Source organism: Kwoniella shivajii, chromosome 5 (assembly GCF_035658355.1).
Source record: "Kwoniella shivajii chromosome 5, complete sequence".
NCBI classification, from domain to species: domain Eukaryota; kingdom Fungi; phylum Basidiomycota; class Tremellomycetes; order Tremellales; family Cryptococcaceae; genus Kwoniella; species Kwoniella shivajii.
The window spans coordinates 1389802-1412961 of record NC_085912.1 but is presented as its reverse complement, the minus strand read 5'-3'; the positions used below and the strand labels follow the sequence as shown (position 1 = coordinate 1412961).

At 42.5% G+C, this 23160-nt stretch overlaps 8 protein-coding genes and 1 non-coding gene across 9 annotated transcripts; 4 read left to right on the top strand and 5 right to left on the bottom strand.

The window, feature by feature from the left end:
* Positions 1-212: 212 nt before the first annotated feature.
* IL334_004260 (methionine aminopeptidase, type I) lies at positions 213-2398 on the top strand (the record flags this gene model as incomplete). Its single annotated transcript, XM_062935981.1, has 13 exons — positions 213-277; positions 350-387; positions 438-460; positions 528-585; positions 678-803; positions 891-982; positions 1093-1269; positions 1334-1358; positions 1417-1452; positions 1584-1801; positions 1902-2016; positions 2070-2142; positions 2203-2398. 13 exons carry the CDS (start codon positions 213-215, stop codon positions 2396-2398), a joined length of 1242 nt encoding a protein of 413 aa, XP_062792032.1.
* A 209-nt stretch (positions 2399-2607) lies between these two features.
* IL334_004259 (uncharacterized protein) lies at positions 2608-3157 on the bottom strand (the record flags this gene model as incomplete). The annotated part of the gene is made up of 3 exons (XM_062935980.1): positions 2608-2631; positions 2711-2838; positions 2959-3157. 3 exons carry the CDS (start codon positions 3155-3157, stop codon positions 2608-2610), a joined length of 351 nt encoding a protein of 116 aa, XP_062792031.1.
* Positions 3158-3579: 422 nt separating this feature from the next.
* Positions 3580-6653, top strand: IL334_004258 (uncharacterized protein; the record flags this gene model as incomplete). The annotated part of the gene is made up of 12 exons (XM_062935979.1): positions 3580-3601; positions 3690-3815; positions 3917-3979; positions 4047-4123; positions 4210-4361; positions 4417-4488; positions 4538-4684; positions 4746-4960; positions 5020-5591; positions 5663-5791; positions 6097-6267; positions 6342-6653. The coding sequence occupies 12 exons, from the start codon at positions 3580-3582 to the stop codon at positions 6651-6653; spliced, it is 2058 nt and encodes a 685-aa protein (XP_062792030.1).
* Positions 6654-6846: 193 nt separating this feature from the next.
* IL334_004257 lies at positions 6847-6961 on the top strand. The gene has a single exon (XR_009999591.1). It is a non-coding gene; the product is annotated as a 5S ribosomal RNA (ribosomal RNA).
* A 617-nt stretch (positions 6962-7578) lies between these two features.
* On the bottom strand, positions 7579-10459 carry IL334_004256 (uncharacterized protein; the record flags this gene model as incomplete). The annotated part of the gene is made up of 7 exons (XM_062935978.1): positions 7579-7620; positions 7683-8294; positions 8349-9316; positions 9374-9609; positions 9699-10080; positions 10134-10343; positions 10405-10459. The coding sequence occupies 7 exons, from the start codon at positions 10457-10459 to the stop codon at positions 7579-7581; spliced, it is 2505 nt and encodes an 834-aa protein (XP_062792029.1).
* A 959-nt stretch (positions 10460-11418) lies between these two features.
* On the top strand, positions 11419-14122 carry IL334_004255 (uncharacterized protein; the record flags this gene model as incomplete). Its single annotated transcript, XM_062935977.1, has 9 exons — positions 11419-12005; positions 12058-12096; positions 12151-12555; positions 12609-12851; positions 12902-13143; positions 13199-13384; positions 13444-13632; positions 13715-14028; positions 14099-14122. 9 exons carry the CDS (start codon positions 11419-11421, stop codon positions 14120-14122), a joined length of 2229 nt encoding a protein of 742 aa, XP_062792028.1.
* A 225-nt stretch (positions 14123-14347) lies between these two features.
* On the bottom strand, positions 14348-15944 carry IL334_004254 (uncharacterized protein; the record flags this gene model as incomplete). The annotated part of the gene is made up of 6 exons (XM_062935976.1): positions 14348-14788; positions 14883-15007; positions 15082-15108; positions 15260-15368; positions 15490-15585; positions 15741-15944. 6 exons carry the CDS (start codon positions 15942-15944, stop codon positions 14348-14350), a joined length of 1002 nt encoding a protein of 333 aa, XP_062792027.1.
* A 488-nt stretch (positions 15945-16432) lies between these two features.
* On the bottom strand, positions 16433-19224 carry IL334_004253 (uncharacterized protein; the record flags this gene model as incomplete). The annotated part of the gene is made up of 12 exons (XM_062935975.1): positions 16433-16691; positions 16749-16905; positions 16965-17104; positions 17167-17336; positions 17417-17661; positions 17757-17873; positions 17966-17997; positions 18078-18131; positions 18202-18342; positions 18406-18548; positions 18635-18660; positions 18723-19224. 12 exons carry the CDS (start codon positions 19222-19224, stop codon positions 16433-16435), a joined length of 1986 nt encoding a protein of 661 aa, XP_062792026.1.
* A 1364-nt stretch (positions 19225-20588) lies between these two features.
* Positions 20589-23129, bottom strand: IL334_004252 (uncharacterized protein; the record flags this gene model as incomplete). Its single annotated transcript, XM_062935974.1, has 5 exons — positions 20589-21242; positions 21411-22177; positions 22240-22573; positions 22644-22898; positions 22977-23129. The coding sequence occupies 5 exons, from the start codon at positions 23127-23129 to the stop codon at positions 20589-20591; spliced, it is 2163 nt and encodes a 720-aa protein (XP_062792025.1).
* Positions 23130-23160: the final 31 nt, after the last annotated feature.

The window sequence follows — 23160 nt, the reverse complement described above, 5'->3', positions numbered from 1 at the left end:
CATATCGTGTTCATCGATAATGATCATCACCTTCATCGTCTTTACTATCATCTATCGTCAACATTCCAGAAGGCATAGTGAATCACGTGACACGGATCACACCGGCAAACTTGCGTAAAACACGCATCTCTAGGCTTAAATTCTCATAAAGACCACGGCAAATCCTTCTTGTTATCCTTACTTTCCAACATCAAACCAGTCAGTAAAGCAAGATGACCATTTGTGCTGGATGTGGGGAGAAGGAAGCTTCACGGCTGGAATGTCCCAACTGTAAAAAGTGAGTCGTCAGAATGGAGCCTTCAATTACTCTTGCCACTGGACAGATGCTGATTGATCGTTATGGTGTTAGGTTGGGCATCAAAGGAAGTTTCTTCTGTGATCAGGATTGTTTCAAACGAAGCTGTAAGCAATGTTCCATGTACCACATGATAATTCAGCTGACCTCTCTTTGATTTTAGGGGTAAGTTGGCAATGATATCCACGTTTGCACCGCAGAAGTTTAGCTAATATAGACGAATGATTAATAGGGAGAACACAAAGCTATACATAGTATAGTTCAACTTGCAGCTCAAAATGAAGCGAGTAGTATGTATCGTCTCTTTTCAACCAAATCTGGAACTACTTATGCTCAGTGCTTCGTGAAATGCTGATAATTTCCTTTCCATTCGAACCAACAGAAGAATCAACTTTACCTGCGAATATGAGAAATTATCAATTCACAGGTCCATTACGTCCCGTATATCCTTTATCAGCCAAAAGAGCCATACCTTCACATATCAAAAAGCCAGACTACGCTGATCATCGTAAGTCACCTCATCAAATCACACAACCCTTTTCAAGATTAGCAAGGATATATGTTAATGGGAATTGGGTTTCGATGAATCTTTTAGCTCAAGGTGTATCAGCTTGTGAATCTGTTCGAGAGAAAAGGATCAAGATTTTGAATGAAGAGGAAATTGAAGCTATGAGAGTTGTATGCAGGGTACGTCATTTGGATCCGTTACGTTTGATAGGATCGCATCAAAGTTCTGCTTTTCTGCGTGGAAGTGTTTTTATGGAAGATGACTGACGTGAGATACTGTATATTATCAGCTCGGTAGAGAAGTACTTGATTACACAGCATCTTTCATCAAACCAGGAATAACGACAGACGAATTGGACGCTATTTGTCATCAAGCTTGTGTAGAAAGAAACGCTTATCCAAGTCCTCTGAATTATGCAAAATTCCCAAAGAGTGTATGTATAAGTGTGAACGAGGTCATTTGTCATGTGAGTTTTCTCCGTCTAGTAATCCGTGATCAAGGTCTCTTTGACTGATAATCTCTCTTGATAGGGTATACCCGATCAACGACCTTTAGGTGCGTATGAGCTGTTGAATCAGGCATAGAATGTCAGCTGATGCATGTCCGTAAACAGTCGAGGGAGATATTGTCAATCTTGATGTTTCATTATGTGAGCTCCTTTATTCTTTTTCACTGCGTATATACATATAGCTGACAGATCATTACCTGTGCAGTCCACGGAGGTCAGTAATCAATTACCTAGCATATCCTGACGATTAAACTGATATTATGTTGCTACAGGCTTCCACAGTGATCTGAACGCTACTTATCCAGTAGGGAAAATAGATGAAGAATCAGCCGACCTGATAGCCACTACCAAAAAAGCAGTCGAAGAAGCTATAGCTATATGTAAACCTGGTGTAGCATATCGAGAAATCGGTAATAAGATTGAAGAGATTGTTAGACCCAAAGGATATAGTATCGTAAGAAGGTATACAGGTCACGGTGTACATACTCGTGTAAGTGTCAACCAAGCTATGGCGAGTCTGGTGTCGAGGATGAGGTGTGAGTGTGTGAAGAGGGGTGTTTGCTTGGGATGAGCTGATTTGATTCGCATAGTTCCATTGTGAACCTAATATCGTACATTATGGAGGATCAAAAATGCCAGGAAAGATGGAAGCGGGTCATGTATTCACCATCGAACCTATGATTAATCTTGGTACTGCTAATCTCGGTAAGCTAGAGTACTTTGATTGACATCGGCGGGATTAGCTGATATCGTTATAGATCACTGGAGAGACGATTGGACTGCCGTTACGATGGACGGTAGAAGATCAGCTCAATTCGAAGAAACTATCCTGTGAGTGATATTTGGCGATTCCTTGATTGATACTACTAGTCGAACTAACATCACTACCAGGGTCACCGAAACCGGCTTCGACATTCTTACTCGACCACCTACAACTTCCAGCTCATCACACAAGAAGAAGAAGAAGAAGTCGAAGGCAAAGACTGACGGAATTGCTACACCCGGGGGAGAAACACCTGAAGTTGGAACGCCGACCGAGGAGGTTGCCAATGGGGTCAAAGAATTGGAAGTAGACGGTACTTCGTAGGGATAAGCGTGAACGTCGGCAAATCATGAGCAGGAGCAGAAACATCAACAGTCTTATTCTCAGTGAATGCCTGATATGATGTGACTAGTATGCATCGCATCTTTCGCATGGGATAGGTTTATTACATCGATATCCGAGAGGTAGTGTTACAGTGTTTTTCAAACTTTTTAACGTCTTTTCAAATGTGCCCGAATGAGACGATATTATGATTATTCCTCAGGAATAGTTTTCAGCTGATGGACAAGTGGAACAGAAGTATCAGCGAATCAAATCACGGCTATTATATATATATGCATGTACGATGAGACTCACTTGTAATCCATGTATACCTTCTATATCCTCTTTCAGACATTTGTTGACTAGCTTATGTTGTTTTATAGTCGACAAACCTTTGAAGGCAGGTGATGATATCTCTATAGCGTAGAACGAACCGCACCCTCCTATAAAATACGAGGTAGGGTATTTGTCAGCAGACGATAAGGATTTAGACTCTGACCAGGAATATCTCATCGTGGTCATGAAGGCATGTAATTGAGAAAGGGATTCTTGAGCGGACATACCTGATACATCTTGTACTTCTAATCGTTTACCTGGGAAAGCAGTTTTCAACTTCTCGTATATCGCTGCTTCCCCTTTATCTAATGAAGGAGGAGAAGAATATGCCCTTGATATTATAATGCGAGATGAAGATGAAGATGCGAATGGTGAGGATGATCTCAAGCTCTGGATTGCGAGCGATCGTATACTAGAGGCGTACATGTTATTCAGACTAGCGTATGTCAGGTTTGGTGCTCGTTCCAATATCGTATCTTGAAGAATGAAGAGAAGAAGTGATCTAATTGTCCCAGATGCGATCGAAACCAAAAGTCCAATCAATCTTTACCAGTAGCAATTGATGACGTAACCATTCTTTGGGGGGAAGAGGGGTCAGTGCGTTGCGCGTGGACAATAGATGAAATACATAACAACAAAGAGATGGTAAGTAGTATTCTTCCCAATATCTTACCGTACATACCAGACAAATATCGTCCTATCTGCCTCAATATCATCATCCCCATAGATATCGCGTCCGAAATCAAGCTTAGAACAGAGAAAATTACAGATCACTTCGGTGAATTGGACAATTTGATCGAATCTAAAGGTATATCACTACTTGACTTGCCGAAGTTCAGCTACGCACCATGGCCGACGCCAAACTATTCAGTGAGTTACTCGGTCTACATTCGCTTCGGCGTGGACAGTTTGGGACTCCAGTAAGAAGAGCTGCTTAGTATTCTGGTTGCTTCGATAGCCCGGGGTAAAGCCCAAGAACTTCGTGATGAGCTGAGGGCAGCAAACGATAAACGAGATAAAGGTTTTTTGAGAAAGAAAACAGCTTTGAAGAAGATTGTAGCCAATATGACTATGGGTAATGATAGTGAGTATAGATCCAGACTTCTCAGTCCTATAGTGAGCCGAAGATAGAGCAGGAGCACCAGTGTTTAAGCTTATTTCGGGAATTCTGGGAATGGTTGATAGTGTCTCCGCTGTTTCCTGATATAGTACAATGTATGCAAATACAAGTATTAGAAATCAAGAAAAGTAAGCTGTTTGACTTTCCCAGCTCCCCAGCTCGAAATAGAGCAATCAGCTGACGTGTGTCAACCAGTGGTTTATCTATACTTGGTGAACTATGGCAGACTGAGACCGGAAGAAGTGAACAGCGCTATAGGAGGTTTCCTGTCTGTGAGTCAAGATTTGTTCTGTTCTTAATTCTTCCGCTTGGATTAAAGCATGATCGTAAGGTTCTAATACTGGAATGACACGAATAGGATTGTGCCGACCGCAATCCCCTGATTAGAGGTCTAGCGATACGAACAATGTCTTCAATACCATTACCACCGATAGTCAAAGCGCTCATAGATCCACTGAGACATGCTTTACAGGATCAGGACCCATACGTGAGGAAGACAGCGGCCATTGCGTAAGTCCAGTATCGGTTCCTTTGGTCAGACATGAAGCTGACATATCAGGTGCAGCGTGGCCAAGCTGTATGCCTCCGAGCCTGGGAGGAAAGTAGTAGAAAGAGAGGGTTTTGTTGGCATGTTGAGGTCAGTCGATCTTCAGCTTTTAAGGGATATCAGCTGATTTACGTTTTAGGGATCTGCTAGCGGATCATAATCCTACTGTAGTAGCGAATTGCGTTGCTGCGCTTGTAGAGATATCAGACAGGGGAGACGATATAGTGCTCAAGTTGAATGGAAATGTCGCAGGAAAATTGGTTGCGGCTCTCGGAGAATGTTCAGAGTGAGTGTACAGCACTCTCTATCCTTTCATGTCAGTAAAATACTGACGTGATGTACTATAGGTGGGGTCAAATTTACATTCTCGATTCACTGCTCTCTTTCATTCCTCAGACTCATCTCGAAGCGGAGCAGCTCGCGGAACGCATTTCCGTCCGACTGCAGCACGCGAATAGTGCTGTTGTTTTGACCACAATCAAGGTCATACTATACCTGATGAACTACATGGAAGATGACGTACTCATACGCGTATTAGAGAGAAAGATGGGTCCTCCTCTTGGTAAGCTAAGCTTTGAGTGAAATTTGCCATCGTGATTGAGCTTATTCTCGTATCTTCAGTTACGTTACTTTCTTCAGGCTCAGAGGTGCAATATGTTGGACTACGAAACATTCTCCTTATCATTCAAAGGCGACCTGCAATCCTTCAAAACGAAGTCAAAGTCTTTTTTTGCAAATACAACGATCCAATTTACGTCAAACTTGCTAAGCTTGAGATCATGTATCGTCTGACAAGAGAGGAGAACGTAGCAGAAGTCCTTGCAGAATTGAAGGAATACGCTTCCGAAGTAGATGTTGATTTTGTCAGAAAAGCGGTCAGATCAATTGGTCGATTAGCAATCAAGATATCTTCAGCATCGGATCAATGTATCCAGACCCTATTAGGTTTAATGCAAACCAAGATTACATATGTGGTTCAAGAAGCTATAGTCGTGATCAAAGATATTTTCAGAAGATACCCAAATCAATATGAGAGCATTATTGCGACGTTATGTGAAAATTTAGATGTTTTAGATGAACCTGAAGCTAAATCAGCAATGATTTGGATAGTAGGTCAATATGCTGATAGAATAGAGAATTCAGATGAATTATTGGAGGATTTTGCTTTTACCTTCAAAGAGGAACCTGCCGAGGTAAGTTTACTCGAAATCACTACACATTATCTATACGAATCCCAAGCTGAACGTTTGGGTCATTGGCAAAGGTCCAACTGGCACTTTTGACTGCTGTCGTCAAGTTGTTCATTAGAAGACCTACTGCGGCTCAAGAATTATTACCAAAGGTGCTGAAGTTAGCCACGGAAGAAGCAGAAAATCCAGATTTACGAGATAGGGTGAGTTATCTGTCATCTCCTTTCGTTGCTCAGGTGTTGAGGGCAGAAATCGTGGAAGGAGTCGGAGGAGAGCTTCTGATGTGCCGACTCCAAGGGAGAAGAGGCAGCTGGGTAGGGAAATAACGTATGGCCGTGCTGTAGAAAGGTATTGGTGAAACGGGGACAATCATAGGGGCATCTCACAGATCGCCGGAGGGAAGGCGAGGAGAGAGCAAAGGAGAAGTGGGGAAACGAGAAGGAGCGAATGCACCATGAAGCGGATTCGAAATAGCCAACAATAGCTGAAGATCTTTGACAAATGTCAGGGCTTCATGTATTGGCGATTGCTCACCTCAAATCCCGCCGCCGCTCGAGATATCGTTCTTTCCGAGAAACCTGTCATATCCACCGAGACCGATAGAATGGACAAAGGAATGCTGGATCAATTGTTATTGCAAACAGGTACTTTGGGCAGTATCTACCACAAAAACCCGAACGTGAGTACAGGCACAACTGATGCCGATCGAACTAGTATTGACGATATTCATCCTTTGCTGATGTACTTGATTAGACATTTATACGAACTGCGAAAGCACGTTATCTTCCTGATTCACCTGCTCTCAATTCGTCATCAAAGAGACATTTAATCACACCATCCGGATTTGCATCCTCCTCACTCAAAGCTCCTCCTTCCGTTCCTGCCAGACCAACGACATCCGTACCTGCAAGCAATTCAGACGCATCACCTCTCTCTCCAATAGGAGGATCAAGCGATGATCCATATGGACAGTTGAGCGATTTGGAGTTCGTCAATGGAGGCGGAGCAGGGTATCAGACTGATGTACCTAGACCTAGAGGTGTAGAAGAAGATTTGCTGTTTTGATTTGATGAACGTTGATGAAGATGCATGTATTTTAGTGAATTTCATTTGCATCAATAAAAACAAGTGGGGAAGGCATGATTGAAAAGGCTGGCAATTACCGTATAGTCCCTGGAAAGTAGAGATGCGTTCGTCACCTCGATTAATAGTTTATACTCTTCACTAGCATGCATTACCAAAAGTCTAGTTCTTCATCTACGGCCATAGAATCTAGAAAGCATCGCATCCCGTACGCTCTGCGAAATTAAGCTGGATGTCGCTCGGTTAGTACCATCGTGGGGGACCAGATGGGAATCACGAGTGCTGTAGTTGATTTTTAAGTTTTTGTACAGAAACCGAGCTGTTCGTTGTTAGTATGAAAAAGAGTTGTTAGTATGAAGATGATGCGAACGATGAGAGCGTAATTCGAAAGTGAAAGCGAGATAGAGGGTCTCGTGAGTTCCATTCTTTCATTCTTTCCTCGCCGATATCTAGAAACCCGTCTTTGAGACTTGAACTTACTTGTTGGCACTTGTCAAAACACAATCTCTTGCGACCAGAATGAACAACTCGGACTTTAACGAACATAATAACAGTGCGATTGAATTACTCCTCACCTTTCTATAACTTGTGCAACCTTTCATCTGGGAAAATGAAGAAGCACAAATGATTTAAAACGATGACTCATACTACCACGACAGCGTACATACTTTCTATGGTTCGATGACAATGAAGAAGAAAGTCCCTTTCCAAAAGAGGATATGCCAATTCAATGTCGAAGCGATGATTCTCAGTTGTGCTTTGATTGATGTATCGATGAATTTTGCTGTTATTTTATCCTTGTCATGAAGTGTAGGGAATAATCGTTGATTTATGTGCCAATAGAAGAAGTAGTATCTCATAGTGTCGTGTTCAAAAGCTACTGCTATGATTGACGCAGATGAATATTTCATGAGACAACTTCTTCTGATCCCATGAAAGCTTTCCAAAGCTGATACGAAATCAGCATGATCAACTTTGACTTTCCAGGGCATCTCATGAGTATTCACTCACTTCTTTACTTAAGGCATCACCGATCTTTCTTCTTCCTTCACCCTGAATAATATCGGCAAAGAACATTTCTTTGCTTCTTTTCCGTTTCTTTCCTGATACTTCCACTTCTAAATCACCTTGAGATCCTCTATTTTTCAGACTTTGATATAATGCAAAAGGAGTTTCCCATAAATTCAAGATTGATGAAACTCTTTCTGGACTCATACCTTTTACACATAATAACATTCTCGCGAACTTTTCTTTGAGCGTTTGAGAAGCTGATTTATCATTTAATTCCTGATATGATTGAAAACTAATGAGGAAATCAATTTCGGAATATGTTTGTTTCAAATGTGATTGTAATGGTTTATATGTTGATCTTGAGAGATATTTGGTTGGTATGATCTGAATTGTTTTATCGGAATGCAAATCTTGAATTACTTTCGTCATCGTGCATAGGAAGTCTATCGTTTCTGTTAATTTATGTGTTTCCTTCAGGAAGAATCGATTATGTATTTGGATTTGTGATTTAGCTGTCATGATTTGAAGTCCGTGATATTCCATTCGTTCTGCTACTTGCCAATCTTCTACGATGTAATATATATGGTTGATGCACGAGTTGGAGAGACGGAACTATGATTGTGAGGGATTAGCACGATAACGATCAAAGCCATATTAACCACTCACACACTGCTCATTGTATCTGCCATCTCTTATGGAGCTGCATAAATCGTCTAATCTTTTTCTTTCAACCACGTAATCCAGAACACATTCATCTTCTTCGCCACCTAGATCACCAACGATCCTCCTTGCTATCCAACACATATCACCTAACCTCAAAGCTCTGGTTTCAACTTTGATTCCTTTCGAAAGTAGGGTTTCCGTTATCTTATCTCGACTGGAGCGAGATTCCACTTCTCTCGTATCTACTATCAATACTATCTCGTATGTGCCAGGTGGATATGTTATGGCATTTGAAGGTTGGAAATTCGTAGATGTTGTTGTAGTGGATATTGAAGGTGCAGGTTCGTCGAGATGAATATGCGGGACAGGTGATGGTACATGAGATGATAACCTTGGCGCTTGTTTAGAAGGTTTGGAAGGTCTTCCAAGTTCATTCATCGAATGTGATCGGTTGGAGGAAAGTCCACCGACTCGACGGAGGGCAGCTTCGGCTACCAGAGTCGAGATTGGTGATTGAGGATTAACAGGTGCAGAGACTGTTCGAGCAAATTTTCTTTCTGCATTTAGCAGATCATCGATCGGACAAGGTATCTGAGACTTCTTGATGGCTTGTATCGGCGTAGGTGTCAGATCTTCAGGTTCATCGGGAATATTATCGTCAATCAAGTCGAGTATAGGAGAACCACCTGGCGGACTGCGACGAGTTCCCGTGGATCCTGTGAGATCTTCACCGTCAAACTTGCTACACGTAGGCGGAGCTTCTTCTTCTACGACAAATCCAAACAAGGTAGATTGACCTGTTTTATCCCTCAATTGAGCGAGAGACTGGTTATCGACTAAGCGAAGTTGAGAAACGAACGGATGGTCGCGCTGTGACGAACGAAACTCGATTTTTCGAAGATTGGTGAATTCTGAGGGGTCTAGACGTATCGTTGCAGAATTAAGGGAAGGAACGCGATTACCGGATGAATCTGCGGGATGTCGAGGTCAGTATTGTGGTTTGAAGCAATTTGGGTTAGGCCACTCACCAATGTACCAGAATTGGAATCGCTCAGGTTTTGATTTGTTGACATTCTGCTGGGTTGGTCGTTGACGGGATTCTGTGGCTGAAGGAGCTGTAGGATGTAACGTATATGTGGGCGGCTTTTTCGGGGATGGTATTACTTGGGTATTGGATCCGCCGACAGCAGGAATATGCAGGAAAGGAAGTTTTTCAAGATTCGAAAATTCGGGTCGTAGATTTCTCATGGTTACAGCCACCTCACTATCGGGGTATAGCTGAACATCAGCTTTGATTCATACCGAGACGTCCTTCCGATTTGTGATTGGAAAGCTGATATTCGGGAAACTCACTATCCTTCTTCAGTTAGACAGTATTTATGTGGATTACCAGTTACGTATACGTAACCTTTATTGACCAGGGTTTTCATGCCACTCCAAGCTGTGAAATAAGTACCTTTCTCCGAATGATCATAAGATGAATCACAATATTCTTGAGCACCCCTTATAACTTCTGATTTCGTTAGAAACACTTGTGTGTTGATCTGAGGATTATCAATTGCTAAAACGAGTGACATGAGTATACCATAAGAACCTGAACCTCTAGCCGGTATATAAGCTTTGGGTTTGGTACTTGTCTTGCGAACTTTCTTCTTAGGTAATGGATTTGATGTATCGGAATCATCATCATCCGATGAAGGTGTCACATCTTTCGATTTCCCTTTTATCTTCGTTTCTACGAGAACAAAATATGAGTTGATTACTCTGTAAAGCTACCTGTCAACTCACTTGCGGGTGATTCGAAAACAATGTTGTTCTCCTCACAGTATGTCTTCCACTTCTTCTCTAATATAGCTACCGTCTTTTCACCTATATGTTGAAGGACCACTAACTCTCTTGGACGACTGTATGTCACTGGACAATTTTGCAGTGACCGACAAGCTTTACCATATCCCTCAGCCGATTTCATGTTCTTCTCGCGAGCTGCATCTCTCAGTTCTGCAGCGACGCCTAATGTTTAGCAAGCAGATCTGACGAGTGAAAGGGATTGACCACTCACCCTCCATCCATTTCAAGAACATTGGATTCCCGCATGGTGGATTTACCCGAGGCATGATTCGAGACCTACTATCAAGGGATGACAAGGTGACACAGGATGTATCATGTGGTTATCGAGACACTTGACCTATGTTGAAGACCCCATTCCAAGAGTTGAAGTGAGAGCTCTCTCTTCGACCATGAGAAGAGCGTTGATGTATGAGGACGATATCATGACAACTTGAGATCAAAGTCATCGTCAAAAGAAATCAGTTAAAAATAAAGACGCGTTAATGTGTGGTGGTTGACGTGTGTTTTGGGTGGCAACTTGGTATAATGTTGATTTACACAATGTTTCATACTTTATTATTCAACCCCATTTAGATCACCATGTATCATCGCTAAATTCCAGGAAACGAATTAAGCTTTTTGACTTTGCCACGTGTCATTTAAGGGTATATTGTTCTTGCTTAATTTGTATTTCCTTCCCCTCTTTTTCCCAAATACAAATACCAAAATATATCTCATGTCTTTGTTACAGGAATTTAGCGTGAGAAGGTGAGAGAAGCGAGTTCATCCTACTCGAGTATTTATGATTTACAAGAGAAACTGTCCCATTGACCAATCCACTGCCTGACAATTTATATCCATCCCATTCCCATAATTCACATTCCCACGAAACTCACCACGCCCCCTCAGTCCTCCCTTATCAGTATATGTCTCAAGTCTTTCAATCACTGACTGGAATACAAATCAACAAATGTCTTTCATCCTGTAAAACCCGGCATCATCCGATTTGTATTGAAACCTTCACTGCACTCTCTGTCGCTGTCATACAATAGTAGTACCGCAATATCATTGACGTATATCGTGCTCAGAAACCAAAGAAAAAAGCATCTCCCAGCCAGCCCTTACTTCCCATTTCCGAATCCGTCCTCTTCCCCGTCCTCTTCCTCTTCCTTCTCACTCCTCACTTCTCGGTCTCAGTCTCACTTGCGGTCCATCCAGGTCCCAAGTGTTGACAGCTTCGCCCTCAATGAATAACCTAAATGGTTATCAAAATTATGATGATCCAAATAATATAATAAATACAAATATAAACTATGATCAATCGATAAATAACAACAACAACAATCACAATAATACAAATAACAATTCATCAATAATATATCCCGGTTTAACACGAAGTATATCATCTTCATCTTCAACTGTACATCCAAATCAATATGATCCATCTTCGTCCAATATCAATATCAATACCAATACCGCAACAACAACTTCAGATCCATATACCTACCTTCACTCTCAACTAGGTGCATCAAGCTTACATTCACAATTGGGTGCATCAAGCTTGAGAGGTATAGTACCTAATATAAAACCTACTTCATTCAACTCAATCTTCAATGATGATAACAATGGAGGGATCGAGTCTCAATATCAGAATCCACATCAGCATCAGTCAGGTCCCACAAGAATATCTGGTATAGCTAAAAAGAAATCAGCTGCTAAAAGAGCAAATCATTTACTTGGCACGAGTGGAGATGTTTTAGGCAAAAGTGGTGACTCGAGGAAGAAGAGGACGAAAAGATCGTCAGGGAAAGCATGTGTATATTGTCGAAGAAGGTAAGTAGGGTTTTACCAAATGAGTGACAGCTCCGCTGACCGTTGTCCACAGTCATATGGTATGTGAAGGTGGAAGGCCTTGTGAGAGATGGTAAGTCTGGTATACCTACCTGAGATTGGAACCCTTCGCTAATTCCTAGCTCAGTATCAAAAGAGAGATTCCTCATTTGTGTCGTGACTTCACACCCCCGCCTCATCAGCCTCATCATTCTCATTCGTACAAATCGGAAACGAGTCTTCGAGAAGATTCGCCTTCAATTGACGATATCGGTGAAACATCAACACAAGCTCAATCTACTATAATACCGAGCATCACTCCTCAGCCTCAGATCCCCGTTTACCCAGATACTACATTCCCTCCAACTTGGCCGTTACTTCCCAATCCATCAAACCAGATGCAATTCAATTCCGCTCCTTCACAACTCAACCAGCCTCTGGTGCAGACCCCTCCTGTCAAAGTAGAACCTGATATGACTGGCAATGGTAACGCGGCGATGCAAGCTCCTTCGTGGGGCACGTCACAAGACGATTCGGAACTAGCAGCGTTGAAGTGAGTTTATGATTCTCTTGCAGTCCCTCTCAAAGCTGATATGGTTTATCTAGCAAATTCATGCAAGACCTCGGTGTCCCTGCTCTTCCAGGAGACTTTTTCAGCTTTATGAATCAAGTCGATGGAACCGAGGCAAACAATTCGCTACAAGTTCCGTTTTCCGATGATACGGCTAATGGCAGTTCATTATCAATGGCTGATTTCTCCAATCAATCTTTCCCTCAAGGGTCTGGAGGTTCATTCGTAGTACCTGGAAATGTCAAAGGGAAAGGAAAGGTAGTCCCAATGTCTAGAATGTGAGTCTCTCGTACCATTGAAATAGCTTACTCCGCTGACGAATCTACAGCGATAAATTCATGATGGCTGCAGCTGATCAACCTGATGGAACTCGAGCTGCGAGATTGGCTCAAGTCATCAAAGCGAAATATGACGCAGGTCTATTGAAGCCTTATGACTATGTCAAAGGGTACGAGAGGATGAACAAGTGGATGGAATCAGGACGTGCAGCACCTAGAATAGAGAGCAGGGCAGGTAGCGAGACTGATTCTCCGATAGGGCTATCAAGGAATGGAGGGCTATCAATCACCTGTGAGCGGATCATTATGGTACATGGAGAGGGTGAAGTCGCTGATGATTGTAGTAGCTATGACACCTCATCAGGCTCTAGGCAAAAGTATATCACCTGATTCAAGAAGACGGATATTAGCTGCTTTAGCTGGATTCAGACCTAAATTCAGACAAATAGCCCGTACTTTGACCAACGTAGATTTGGTTTTCGTAGAAGAAGCTATGGAAAGATGGATGTTGGAGTATGATAGAGCGTTTGCTTGTGAGTATAAGCTCTCACAAAGTGAAATCAAGAACGCTGTCAGCTGATATGCGATTTAGCCATTCATACACCTTCTTGTATATGGAGAAGAACGGGTGAAATACAAAAAGCGAATCAAGAATTCTCCAATTTGACTGGAATCCCAGCTTCCATGTTTCGAGATGGTCAATTGTGTGTTTACGAATTGATGGACGAAGAAAGCGCTGTGAGGTATTGGGAAGGATATGCGAAGATTGCATTTGATCAAAGTGAGTCGATCAAGACCAAGTGGCACTGTGAACTGTGAACTATCAGTGCTGACACTTCTTATTTTGTCTTTCGTCGCTGTAGACCAAAGATCAATGTACATTTCATGTACTTTACATATACCAATATCGTTAACGAAACTGAAACCTAGACGTATTCCGATGTCCTCATCGTCAAATACACATACACCTACATTACAACAACATTCAAAATCAGCTCAATCGATACCTTTCACCCCTGATTTGACTTTACCTCAAAGTGTTCTATACAATGATGGGAATATGTCAATGTCAGAAAATGGATTCTTGGAAGAATTTAGAGAATTAAAATGTTGTTTTAGTGTAACTATTAGAAGAGATACTTGGGGTGTACCAGTTGCCATTATGGGTCAATGGATCGTGAGTTGTGTTGTCATCTGAAACACAAGGACATCGAACTGATGCAGTTTATGTGATGAAGCCTATATAGCGGAGAAAAGAAGGAATAATGTAAAGAGAGAGAAGCATAGAAGTACTCTGACGTACAACAAGTCACAAATACATGCATATGAATCCACAAGGATATCTGGCTACGTGATAATACATTAAATGCTGTTGCTACAGATGGCTGTTACTCTATTCCTTCGTGCGGGGTCATCCTTGATGATTGTTTCGTGTGTTGCCAATTGACTCTGAGGTATATATCTAAATTGATTTTGATGATAGCTTTAGATTTTGCCTATACGACGTCCCTGCTAATTTGTCTAGTCTCGATACCTGATGCTACTCTATCTCCTCTATGATCTCTGTCGTTTATCTGAGAATCACTATTGGAGTTGAAGATGGGGTTGGGGTTGGAGATGAATTTCGAGGGAGGATAGATTGACCAAATGATCAATGCTAAAATAACAGGTAAAAACTCCAAAGTACCAAATAAACTCTCATGAGTAGATGCGAAACCGAAAAAACCTTGTCCTGATTCGGCCAATCTGAATGTAGTTCTCAATAAAATCAAACAGGCCGTTATGAGGATTGTATATAAGAACCTGGGTAACTTGGTTGAGCCTGGACTTGAGCTTGAAGAGCTTGAAGAGTTTGAAGTAAGATTAGTGCTTGAATGAGAACGTAAACGATATATCATTGATAGTAAGATGAATAGGAAACATGTGAATGAGAAACACTAAAATGGGTTTTGTTTTGTTTCCAAAGAATTGGTCGTTAGTGTTCTATCTGATTGATACTGATAGTGATACTGATAAAAGATTAGTACTCACTTGAATAGCTAATCCTGCTATAAGGATATTATTCGCTTGTTCAGGAGTGACTTTTGTGTATCTACCTCTTACTCTGGCTGATTCAGATGTACCGATAAGAGCTGCTCCTGCTATTTGTATGATTGCTAGAGCGATAGCAAGCAGTACATCAGCGTGGATTATCCAGTTTAGGAGGATATTTTTCGATGACTAAACTTACTGGTGATCACGTCTGCGGTGACAAAGACTACACGTTGAACACAAACCCAATCAGCATGAAATTGCAAGGTAAGGTGACGAGCGAAGAAGCAAAGGTATATGATGAACAGTGAATAGTCTCTTGACCCCTTCAGACGATAAAGTTTTATGGATATTTGACAATTGATCGCACAACTCACATATCAATACTTTCTTCGGACTGATAATCAAATACTTCTCAGAACCTTTATATCCTTTAGTAGCTATAGACAGAGAGAGATAAATCGCAGCTGAAAACAGTACAGGTGCCTACAATGATCAGAGGAATTATCGTTAGCATTCTGCTTTCACTCTCCTATCTATTCCTCGGTCCCCCTTACCCTCTGCCCATTACTCCTCTCCGTGAGAATCAAAACGAGGTAAAACTCACGACTACAATCAAGAAATACTGAGCAACGAAACTGCTAACTACAAACGGTCTTTGATGACTTGCTAGTCTAGCTGCGTAACCTCCGACCTCCATCAACTGATTGACTATTCGTATCAGCTTCACTTCACAATCGAGTTGGAGGAGTACGTAAAGTGTGAAACCGAGAGTTTGCCCATGAGGAAAGGGAAACGGAAGCTGGGATCGTACAAGGAGATGTATAAAGCAGTATAAAGCCAAAAAGAAAAACTCACAGCACCGATAATCATCAACATGTGAAATGACCTCGTACCCTTGTTCCTAATCAACCAAAATGAATGAACGCAAAGGACAGTAGCGAATGCTATAATTCCAATTATACCTAAAGCCAAAGAAGGTATGTATCCATATATTACAATTCCTGCTTCATCATCTTTCGGATTTCGATTGATAGGTCCTCTATATGTTGTACCGGACATGGTAAACTACCGCTCTGTTCTGTGGAATTCTCTGATAATCCTGATGTCTCCTTATGTAGAGGGCTCTGTTCATGTAGAGATAACGAGTATGAATTAGCGAGGAAAGATATGGTGATTCGATTATCCTGTTTTGGTCTTCCAAGTAATTTCAGTTATTACGATAATGTTTTTACGATCTTAAGCTTAACGATCTAAATCCTTTGCATGTACGTCAGAATGCCAAGTAAAAACGATTGTACTCTGTACTTTGGAATCTAGGCACCACGATTCAAAATTAGCTGGAATCGTACGACATTTCGTTTAGAATTAACAGTCAGCAATCGAGCTTTTTGATACAATCGCAGCGGCATTCATCTTCATACTGATACCTGAGATCATTAAGGAGATAATCTAATATTTCGAGCTCGCCGTTTTTTACCTACTACACAGTGCTTATTTCTACTTGTTCCTGTGCACACATATTCTATGAATACTTGATGTTCGGCCGTTCAAGCGTGAGAATTTCCAGTGAAGATAGTATGTAATTCTGATGATTCGGCATCGTCTCCAAATTGATACAGAGGCCTGTGAGGTTGTTTTGAACCAAAAATGTAATGTTGGATGTGCCATTTAGCATTGTAAAGTTGATACGAAGCGTGTTTACTCGTCGGAACCGAGAAAACTTGATCTAACTCTTCAAGAGTCCATCCTTTGGTTTCCGGGAGAAAGAAGAAGATCAACAGAAAGAGGATCGCACACCATCCCGCACTTCATCAACGACAACAATGTCAACATCAAGCCATATGAGAGTGTGAAATTACTTACTAGAACCCAAAAGCGCCTTGAGGTTTGAAAGCGACTAAAAGTTTTGGGAATGTCAAAGAAACAAGAAAATTGAAACCCCACAAGGTGGATGTAGATAAACTCATAGCCAAATCTCTTACGTAGAGAGGGTAACATTCGGCGGAATAGGTCAATGGAACTGAACAAAATCGTTAAGTATGGATCATGCGACTGATGAGAAGGGGAGAGAGTCCTTACCTGGTCCTTCTCCCGCCGAATAGAACATATCATACAAGTAAACGCCCAGTGTGACGAGTCCAATTCTTGCTTTACCCCTGGGGATCCAGAAGCAAAATCCAGTGAAGAGCAAAAGCAGTGACATAGCCGGAAATGTTATTCTATCGTAATAAAACCCAATCATCAATTGACGCTCCTGATTCACTCTCATATTAGCACTTACAAGAGCAGTGGTCGTCTTCCAAATTTATCAATCGTCAGGAGTCCGGGAAGAGCAAAGACGACGTTGATGAGTCCGAAGCCGAAGGAAGCTAACAAAGCTGAGATGTCGTTGAATCCAGCCTCAGTGAAGATGGTGGCGGTATAGTATACACAGGCGTTGATACCGCAAAACTATTTAGGTGGAGTCATCGATCAATAGGAAGATTTCTCAGCTCTTCAGTCCTACGAATCCCGGAACATATCGGTCTTACCTGTTGGCCAAACATGACAATAGTAGAAGCAGACATAGCTCGTCTATTCCGCGCGACAGTGAAGATTTCGATAAACCTGTTATGTTCTCGAACTACAGCCTTCTCTTCTTCTAGCAAGACGTGCATGTAGTAGAGATCTCTAGCAGCGAGGAGGTCATTTCCTCTCAATCTTAGCATGGCTTTATACGCATCCTTGTGCCGGTTCTTGGACATCAACCATCGGGGAGACTCTGGTAAGAAGAATACTGGAGCGGGATCAGCTGGTCAGCACATTCTGCTATCTTAGACGAAGAATATAAGGAGCACGGTAGGATTGAGTAATAAGGATAGCGAGACTTACTTTGGGCCATGACAAATAGAGCAGGAATTCCAGCTGAGCCCAATTGCAATCTCCAGCTTAGTCCGGTGATATGGGGTGTGTCGGCAACATGGTAGAACATCAATCCGGCAACGTATCCTAAAAACCGTTCGTGGATTAGCTTCGTCTAACACTTTCCGTGATATCGCCGTCGACCAGTCTTTGCATATTCCAAACATGAGAGCACTCACCCAGCATGATCCCAAACGCTGTCCATATCTGCCTGCAAATATCAGAAGACTTTTAGTTCGCAAACCCCTTCCGCTGATGCCACGAAATAATCATCCTATAACAGCAGCTTACCATTGCATGACAAGCGAACCACGAATTCCGTGAGGGACTGACTCTGCAGAAAAACTTAAGGTAACACAAGATTAATGATCTTTAGCAGAACGTTATTGCCCCTTTGCTGCGTCAGGGTACTCACACTGGAACGGTTGCTGATTTAGGTCCAATCCCGAATCCAAGGCAGAAGCGTGCCACGAACAAGTGCTGCCAGCTATTTGTACAGGCTGCCCGGATACAAGTAGCGAATGATATGAAGGCAGTGACGAATATAGTACCACGTCTGAGGAGTTATACAGGCTGATCAGAAAGAACCAGAATACCGAAGACAAAACGTTTTACGTACCTCCCGAGCCATCTGTTCAAAGGATCATTCAACCAGCAAGCAATCACCGAACAGCACAGATACGGAGCACCGTTGACCAAACCTTCGATCCATTCTGCGTTATGAGCGTACTTGGGATTCGGAAATTTGTGGTTGATTCCGAACTGGAAGAAGGTTGAATCAGCGGCCAGGTAGCGATATGAGTACCATTGCATCTGGCTGAAAGGGTCTGAGGGCAAGGTGAACTTACCTGTGCGGGGAATTTCAACTGGGCACCTATCGCAAGCAGTTAATCAGCATGTATTGGAGCCGGAATGGTAATTGTGAAGAAAACATGCTCGAAATAACACTTTCATCCATCCCTTGCACTGCTGCTGAAAGGGAGCAAACAAGCACAAGGTTATACAATAACCAAGGTTGTTTATAAGGATGGTCTCGTTCCAATCGGAGCCGTTCTTTGTCCAATGAGTCCAAATCCTTCATTCTTTCAAAGCCATGAGGTCGTCTAGCCACCAGTCCACCTTTTCTGAAGATCTGTTCGTCCAATCCATAATTAGTCGCGAAAACTGATGCATTGTCCATGACTTCCTGTTCTGTGAATCGATCGAGAGGGTTGGAGAGTTTATAGGTTGAATCGATCTTCGACTTTACCTTGGAAGCTGGTTCCTGAGTCTGAGTAATCCGATTGTTTCCTGATGGTGAATCTTGCTGGGTAAGGTATTCTCTTGATCCATTGAGAGTCCCTTGAGTAGAAGGAGGAGCGGTCTCTCCAGGTATGACACTGAGACGACGGTGAACTGGTATGTTGTTCCCCGTAGGCTCGGGGGAGGGAGCAGACATGATGAAGTTGGCGCGCCACTCAGCGAGGAAAGAGCTCTTGAGTGTCTGATTAACTTGAGTAGTTGTGGTACTTGAGTATGAACTGCAAAATGGATATAAGTGACGAGGACTTCGATCCGTGGAAAAGAGAGGGGACAATCAATACACGTATATATGAGCAATACGGTAAAGATGGAGATGAAGAAGATCATCCAGAAAGGAAGTAAACAGAAAGATCCATCATTTCAGTTCACCGTGCTTCTTTGTAAAATCGAAATGATTTAGCACGGTCCCTTTTGTTTCACACACACACGTATCATGAAAACACGTTCCTGGGATACACTGAATCACACAGATCATTTGGACTCTCACTCTCTCTTGTTTTCTCTCACCTCGCACAGCCTTGAAAGGACCTACCGTACATACTCGCCTCGCTTAGGTTGGCAACAATCAGAATGTTGATGGTGTTTGACGTCATGGAGTCCTTTGGAAAGATGAGCACGACCATCACACCAGTCTCTTGCCGAAGCAGATCTCTGTTCATTTCGAAGCGAACAATCATCCGGAGACGGAGAGAACGGCGACGGAGATTTTGACTTCGATGTAAATGACAATGATTCTCAAACTTCATCTCTCGCTTGTTTCACCCCAACTTACCCTGTTTTGGTAGGGTGTTCAAGTCAAGTCCGAAATCCGACAGGTGATGATGAAACATTATATCGGGCAGGCTTGACTATTCAATTTGTTGCTATGTATCCTGCTACTCAAGGTGTTTTAAGGGGCTGTAACAGGCAAAGCATTCGTACCTGTAAAGTTACAGATATATTCATGCTATGGCGGTCCACTACATCGACAGACTCCCTTTTTCCGCCACATTCCTTGATCCTCAATTATGGTCATCGCCGACCATCGGCTCAGTGGCATCCTTTGAATCAATAGATATCCGCCATTATTCAGCCTCGAGATTAGAATGGATAATCTCTGAAAATTGCTCCTAAGGAAACCCAGTTTTGACCATGGACAGTATCCCTCTTCGTAAGACGGACGGTGGTTTGATCTAATGACACTCGCAAACTCGTCGCTTGAGCAACTCAGAGGGGAGATATAGTTGAGATTGGCCGACTACCATACTTGGTTTGAACCCCTGCTTGGCTGAGCAGTTGGAAACATCACCCCCATCATGGTCACTCCCACTTATGACGGCACGGTCACTTGAAGACGATTTGGGGATATCCCAAAGGCTAGAAACATGTTTAATATTGGGTTTGATGCGCCGTTAAGACAAGACGCTAGTGGAAACGAGCAACAACGATAAAACGTATGGGGTAAAAATGTCTATTCATACATTCTTCCGACCCTTTCACAGTCACAATATGTGTGAATACCTAGAACACCAAATCCTCCACCTTCCATTTACCGACTTTCTCTTCTGGCAATCTGGCACCAGTATCTCCTCTCTCCTTACCATTGTTCTTCCTGTCGGTTTGTCTACCTTTTGAGTTTTGTTGCATTTGTTTTTCTTCTGCTTTCCTTGCTTCTCTTCTCGATAGTGTCAAGACAGCTTCGACAGGACCCCTTAATTGTCTGTATTCCGTCTGGATAGCCATCAAAGGTTCTAGAGAAACTTGAAATCTTTCCAACAATGTATGCGATGGTTCGTATGACAAAAAGGAAGGTAGATGAGCATCTAGCAATAACGATGAATACGTTATTACTGAGTTGAGTGATGGGAGACTTTCAGGATCTGGCATAGGAGAACCTGAATCCCATCCTCTCAGTCCTTCATCACGACGTAGCACATGTTCCTCAGCCCAAGAGACAAGTTGTTCGAGAACAGAAGTTGCATCTTCTACAGATAGCTTTTGTCGGATATCTAGTCGGAATGTCGGTGCAGGAGGTGATGAGATGATCGATCGTAGGAGATTAGATATTTTTGGCGATGAAGACCCGGATAGAGGGTGTAATGAAGATTCAAGGAGTTTCACAAGGGTTGCTGAGGGGATTGTCCGTAAATTTTGCAAACAAACGAGAATTGTATCCTTTTGATCAAATGTTAGTATGAAGATCACGGTCATCCAAAGTGGGATAAAAGGGAGAAGCAGGGTAAAAGATAAAGGAAAGAGGAAGCGAGCAGACGAGAGAAGGAGGACAGAAGAGGGCGAAATAGACAATCTGCGAGAATGACAACTTTAAAAAACGATACTCACCCAATCTCCACAAGGCAACAAGCCAGCCCCTACTACTCCCTCTTTCCACATGGCATCATTGATCAATCCTCTCTCCACCAAACCCTTCACGATTGAAGCGGGGTAAGGACCATTCAGTTTCCCGTCTTTTAATGCAGCTGAAAAGACTGCATTGACGATTTTCTTCACGAATATCTCCGTCAAAGCTGAAGGATCTGCTTTGACGACGTAATCATTCCAAGCTTTTTCGACGGCAGGAATATCATTCTTCTTGAGTGCCGTTGTGATTCTTTGCAATATCTCATCTTGAGCTTTTTCGACTTCAGTCTTGTGTGATTTCACCGTACTATCTGTTGAAGGTGATAAATATGTTTCCGTCTGTTCTTTAGTACCTAATAACATTCCCATCCCGATACCTTTTGCAGGTATAACTACCTCAGTGGTGTATATAACACTTCTTCCACTCTCACCATCACTGTTTAGATGACTCAATACTACTCCAACCGTTATGATTCCATTCTTGGTAGACAAGATAGAGATATTGGTTATTGCGCCTGTGGAGATGAAAGTTGATATCGAAGTTGTATTGAGGACAGCTGGGATAGTAGACAATGGTATTGCCAATAAGATGGAAGGAGTCGGATGAAGAGTAGGTAATAAAATAAGAGGTTTCCCTTTTGTGGGTAAAGACAAAAGTACTGGAGTAGGAGAAGGGTGATTCAGATGTAAGGGGATTAAAGCGGATGACAAACTCGAGATCTCCCTGGTGTAAAGTCTATTTGATTCGTCTGGAAATTAGACGATGAGCATCGTAATCTCGAGCCCCAAAAGTAGAGATAGAGAAACTCACCCAAAGCACTTATTGAACCATCTTCACTTATATCAGCAAACGTTAATTTGCCCTCACCAATTTTGCCTTGGATGACATTTTCTAAACGTGGAGTAGCTTCCAATATGAGATGATAGACTGCTACTTTCCCTTCCTTATCTACAATGACTAGTCTAGCACTGTTCTCTTTCGGGGATAAGATGCGGGAAGACACTATATCACTGGATGGAAAGGGGATGGTCAAATTTTGAGCTTTGAATTCAGCGTCGATTAGGTATATGTTATTCGTCGAGATTGCGACGACAGGATAGATTGATGACTGAAGGAAATGGAGGAACTTTGTTGATTTTCCGATCTGCGAGGGAACCAAGGATTTGTCAGCTCTCCTCGCAGGCTGCGATAGCTGCTGTGATGATGTGACATACATGAATCACTTCTTTATCACCGTCGTCACCTTTCCATGCCCAGATCTCTTTATCAACACCGATCATGGTGATCCTCTCCTTTTCTCCCGTTACCTCGGCCTTGCCTTCTTCTTCCTCATCATCGTCTACGTCCATATCCTCGGCGACATCCACTGTCGTAGGTGTTAACTTAGTTGACCAGTAACTTATCGGAGAAGTAGTAAACACAGTTGAAGGGGGAACGGTGAATGAGGTTGTCGGACGCAGTGTGCTCAACTATTTGAATGGAACGATCAGCAAGCGTCTTCCTCACATAAAGAAATTAAACCGGAACGTGTTTGTAAGGTTACTCACGTTGTACGTCCATACACCATCTCCCTTGACTGCAGCTACCGCACATCCTGAATCGCCAATCACTGGGTTCAATGTGATATGCGATGATTTCGAGCTGGAAGCATGGGGCTGTGAGAAAGTCGCTAGCTGCGTAGGAGTCGATAGTGAGGCCATCCTTGATGCTACTTGGGCAAGCAATATTATT